The sequence below is a fragment of the Lathyrus oleraceus genome, chromosome 5 (genome assembly GCF_024323335.1).
Source record: "Lathyrus oleraceus cultivar Zhongwan6 chromosome 5, CAAS_Psat_ZW6_1.0, whole genome shotgun sequence".
Classification (NCBI taxonomy): domain Eukaryota; kingdom Viridiplantae; phylum Streptophyta; class Magnoliopsida; order Fabales; family Fabaceae; genus Lathyrus; species Lathyrus oleraceus.
This window is the reverse complement of record NC_066583.1, coordinates 39,534,483-39,538,365: the sequence shown is the minus strand read 5'-3', so window position 1 is coordinate 39,538,365 and position 3,883 is coordinate 39,534,483. Positions and strand designations below refer to the sequence as shown.

The 3,883-nt window shown below is 36.6% G+C and overlaps 1 protein-coding gene across 1 annotated transcript; it reads right to left on the bottom strand.

The window, feature by feature from the left end:
- Positions 1 to 421: 421 nt before the first annotated feature.
- Positions 422 to 1,791, bottom strand: LOC127078617 (acetyl-coenzyme A carboxylase carboxyl transferase subunit beta, chloroplastic-like). The gene has a single exon (XM_051019058.1). It carries the CDS (start codon positions 1,789 to 1,791, stop codon positions 589 to 591), a length of 1,203 nt encoding a protein of 400 aa, XP_050875015.1. The 3' UTR covers positions 422 to 588.
- Positions 1,792 to 3,883: the final 2,092 nt, after the last annotated feature.

The window sequence follows — 3,883 nt, the reverse complement described above, 5'->3', positions numbered from 1 at the left end:
AAAACTTCCTCCCAAATGAATGTAAAAATTTGAAAGAACAACACAAAATAGTGAAACTGTTTTGAGACCCTGCTACAAAGGCAATCCATGAGTCTCCTAAACGATATGCAGGATGACCTTCTGCCCAACAAAATAATTTTCTAGCAAAAACAAGCGATAAAACAGTTACTATAATACCCTCTACAGTCCCATCGTACAAAAATTGGACTACTATATATATTATATATATAGTAATCCTTCGAATATTCTGAGTTATCTTTTTCATATATTTAGTTGATTTTTTGTGTGGAAAATAAAAGTCTTTTCTCAACATGAAGAAATAAAGAAGCCATTGCAACTGCCGGAAATAGCAGGCCTACTAAAGGAACAAAAAGGGATGGTAAGTTTATCATAAAATGGGATACCTCAATTTCATATTTTATTTATACCTATTATTTTTTATTCTTATCTTATTACTTTACTCTTGTGTGTTCTAATTTTATTTTTGTATCATAGCCATAGCCTCTTATCTACTCGGATTGGATCTCGTCATCAAATTTGAAAAACATAAATAAAATGTCTGCATTAGTTTTCATTTTTAGTCCAATTTTAAGTCAAAGGAGCGAAACCATGGAACTGAAATAACTCAGTTAAAAACTCCTTTAAAAGATGACGTGGTACGACTGCATCCAATAAGCCCTTGTCGAATAAAAGGTCAGCCGATTGGGAACCTTCAGGCACTTCCTTATTCAACAATTGTTCAATTACTCTTTTACCCGCAAATGCAATGGTTGCATTAGGTTCGACAATAATGATATCCCCCAACATCCCAAAACTAGATGTTACCCCACTAGTAGACGGAGATGTAAGTATCGCTACATAGAATAACTTTTGATTGATTTGATAATTATATAAGGCAGAAGAAATTTTAGCCATTTGCATTAAGCTCAAACTTCCTTCTTGCATACGCGCTCCTCCGGACGCACATACTATAATAAGAGGTAAAAGTAGATTGGTAGCATATTCGATCAACCGAGTGATTTTCTCACCCACTACGTATCCCATACTACCCGCTATAAACTCAGAATCCATAACAACTAGTGCTAAAGGAATACCATTTAGTTGACCTGTGCCTGTTTGAACCGCCGCCGGTAATCCTGTCTTTTCTTGATAAGAATCAAGACGATTGATATAAGATTGGTCTTTTTCCTCTTCTTCCTCTTCCGAATCCACACGATTTTTCGCAGTTTGCAAATACAAGTCAAGTTTATTCATAATATCTTTGAACAACCGATTGATTTCCTCACGTTGATCTGTGCCTGTTTGAACCGTCTCCGGTAATCCTGTCTTTTCTTGATAAGAATCAAGACGGTCGATATAAGATTGGTCTTTTTCCTCTTCTTCCTCTTCCGAATCCACACGATCTTTTGAAGATTCTTCTTCCGAATCCAATTCAATGGGATCCGGAGAAAGCATGTCTTCATCCAGACGATCTTTCAAAGATTCTTCTTCCGAATCCAATTCAATAGTATCATTAGTATCATAAGCATAATATATGTCATATATGTTGCTATTACTGTCCCTAATTGAATTTTTTTTATGAGATAGTAAATTATCTATGTTCGTGACATCTGCTAAAGAATCAGCATGACTATAACAAGAATTTTCACTATTGTTCTTCCAGTTATCAATGTTATTATCCATATCAGTTAAACTAGATGGGTCTTCATTTACGTTATTTCCAATAGGACCAAAACTATCTATTGATTTACTTAAACCACACCTGTATTCTAAACCCCTGTTAAAGATCATTGAATTGAACCACTTTTTTTGCATAGATCTTTCTTTTTTTCCTCCATTTACATGAAAATATTATAGATAAATGAAAATATTATAGATGAATGAAAATATTATAGATGAATAGAATAGTCATTGGATGATAATTTTTTTTTTAGAATAGTTATCAAATTCGATTTTCAATTAGTATATTTTCTAAATATACTAATTGAAAATAAGTAAAAAAGCTCATAGGGTCTACGGTATTTATGGATAAACTTTATTTATTGACTTTTTCCTAATATGTAGGTTGAGCAACTTTAGATGAACAATATATCCCCTCCCCTAGAAACGTATAAGAAGCCTTTTTATGCCTTCATGAAGAAAACCGGTGATATCATCACCGGGGGACGAAAGGATTCGAACCTATTACAAACGGGACTGTTAGATGCCCAAAAGTGCTTATTTAAGCTATCATATGTGGGCATCTTTCACTCTATTTCCCTGCTAAAATTGTCAAAATCACCTTGGTTTTTGATGAAATGCATTACATTGATAAACAAGCTTGGTGCCTTTGATTTGTGTGTTATTGTGCAGAAAGAAGGCATGAAATAATTGAAATTGAAGACACAACAAAGTTGGCAAAGGAACCAAAGCAAACAAGCATTCATCAGCCTGCTCGCTAGGCGAGGGCTGTGGCGAAGCACTGGTTCGCTAGGCGAGCGCCAAGCGAAAAGCTCCAGTAAATTGTCAATAAATTCGCCAGGCGAGCTGACAGCGAAGGTGGTAGCGAGTTCGTTCTGTTTTGGTGAAAAGCGCAGCCAGCACTCACTCGCTAGGCGAAGCTCTAGCGAGTCCCCAGCGAGCATTCCAGTAGCAAAACCTCTCAACCTCGCTGGGGCGAAGGTTGAAGCGTGTCCTTCGCTAGGCGAAGGTATGTTCGCTAGGCGAACATGACAGTTCAGCAGACCCTGTTTCTCTGGGCGCAGGGGCCTTATGTGCCCATATTAGACCCTCGCTAGGCGAGCCATTCTGCTCGCCTAGCGAGCATGACATCCCAGCAGAGGTCTATAAGTAGCAGGTGCCACTTTTGAGCATCATACCTCATTTTTACCAACTTTTTCCACTTTTGTACTTTGGAGAGATATTTTACAGCATTGTTCTAGGGGATCTTTTATGCCCTAATTTATTTTTCTCTTCATCTTAGAACCATCTTCTACAAAAAGAAGGTGGATTCCCATCCAACTTCGATTATCCGACTTGGATGTTGATCAACCTTCTTTCCTTACTTGCCGACCAAGCTACCATGAAAATGAGTAGCTAAGTCATCCATTTGTCAAGGTTAGATGTAGGTGATTACTAGCTTTGTGTGTAAATGTAAGGATCCTCATATGTAAACTCTTTAATGGTAAATATATGATGAAAACTTTGTTTCTATTTAAAACTCTTTGTGTTGGTTTATGATCGAGAGATGTTTACCGACTCTTGACCTAGGTTTTCATCCAAACTTGTTTGTTAGCTAGAGATAGTAATGAATGATTTTGTTCACCATAAGGTTGAACCAAAAAGTTGTCATTTTGATAGATTGTGTTCGAGAGAAACAATGGATCAAAATGGCAAAACTCACAATGTGTGTTCGAGAGAAACATATTGAGAGGACTTTGTGAAATGATTTATCATCTAAAGGAGTTTATAAGATTGTTGACCGAGCAAATACATGCAAAGTGATCATTGAAACCTAACTTTGGCAATATTTCTCATTTATTCAAACCAAAACTTTTACCGTAATTTATTACTTTTTATGCAAGATAACTTGATTAAAACCAAAACCCTATTGTTACATTGAGCTAAGATTAATACAACCATCGAACGGCGGTGATATCTTACAATCCCTGTGGATACGATAACAAAAACTCGACACGAAATATACTTTCAACAAAATGGCGCCGTTGCCGGGGATTGTAAATTGATATTGCGAGCATCGCAATGGTTGTTTAAGTTTTAGCTTGTGAATTTTTGACTTGTGCTTGTAATTTGTTTGGTTTAGTGTGCAGCTTACGTTTTATGCGAGGGCAAATCCCTGTGGACGAACTTCTTTTTGATCCTGAGATCGAGAGAACCGCAAGGA

Excerpts from the sequence above, each read along its gene's own strand:
- LOC127078617 (XM_051019058.1), bottom strand. The coding sequence starts at position 1,791 with ATGATCTTTAACAGGGGTTTAGAATACAGGTGTGGTTTAAGTAAATCA.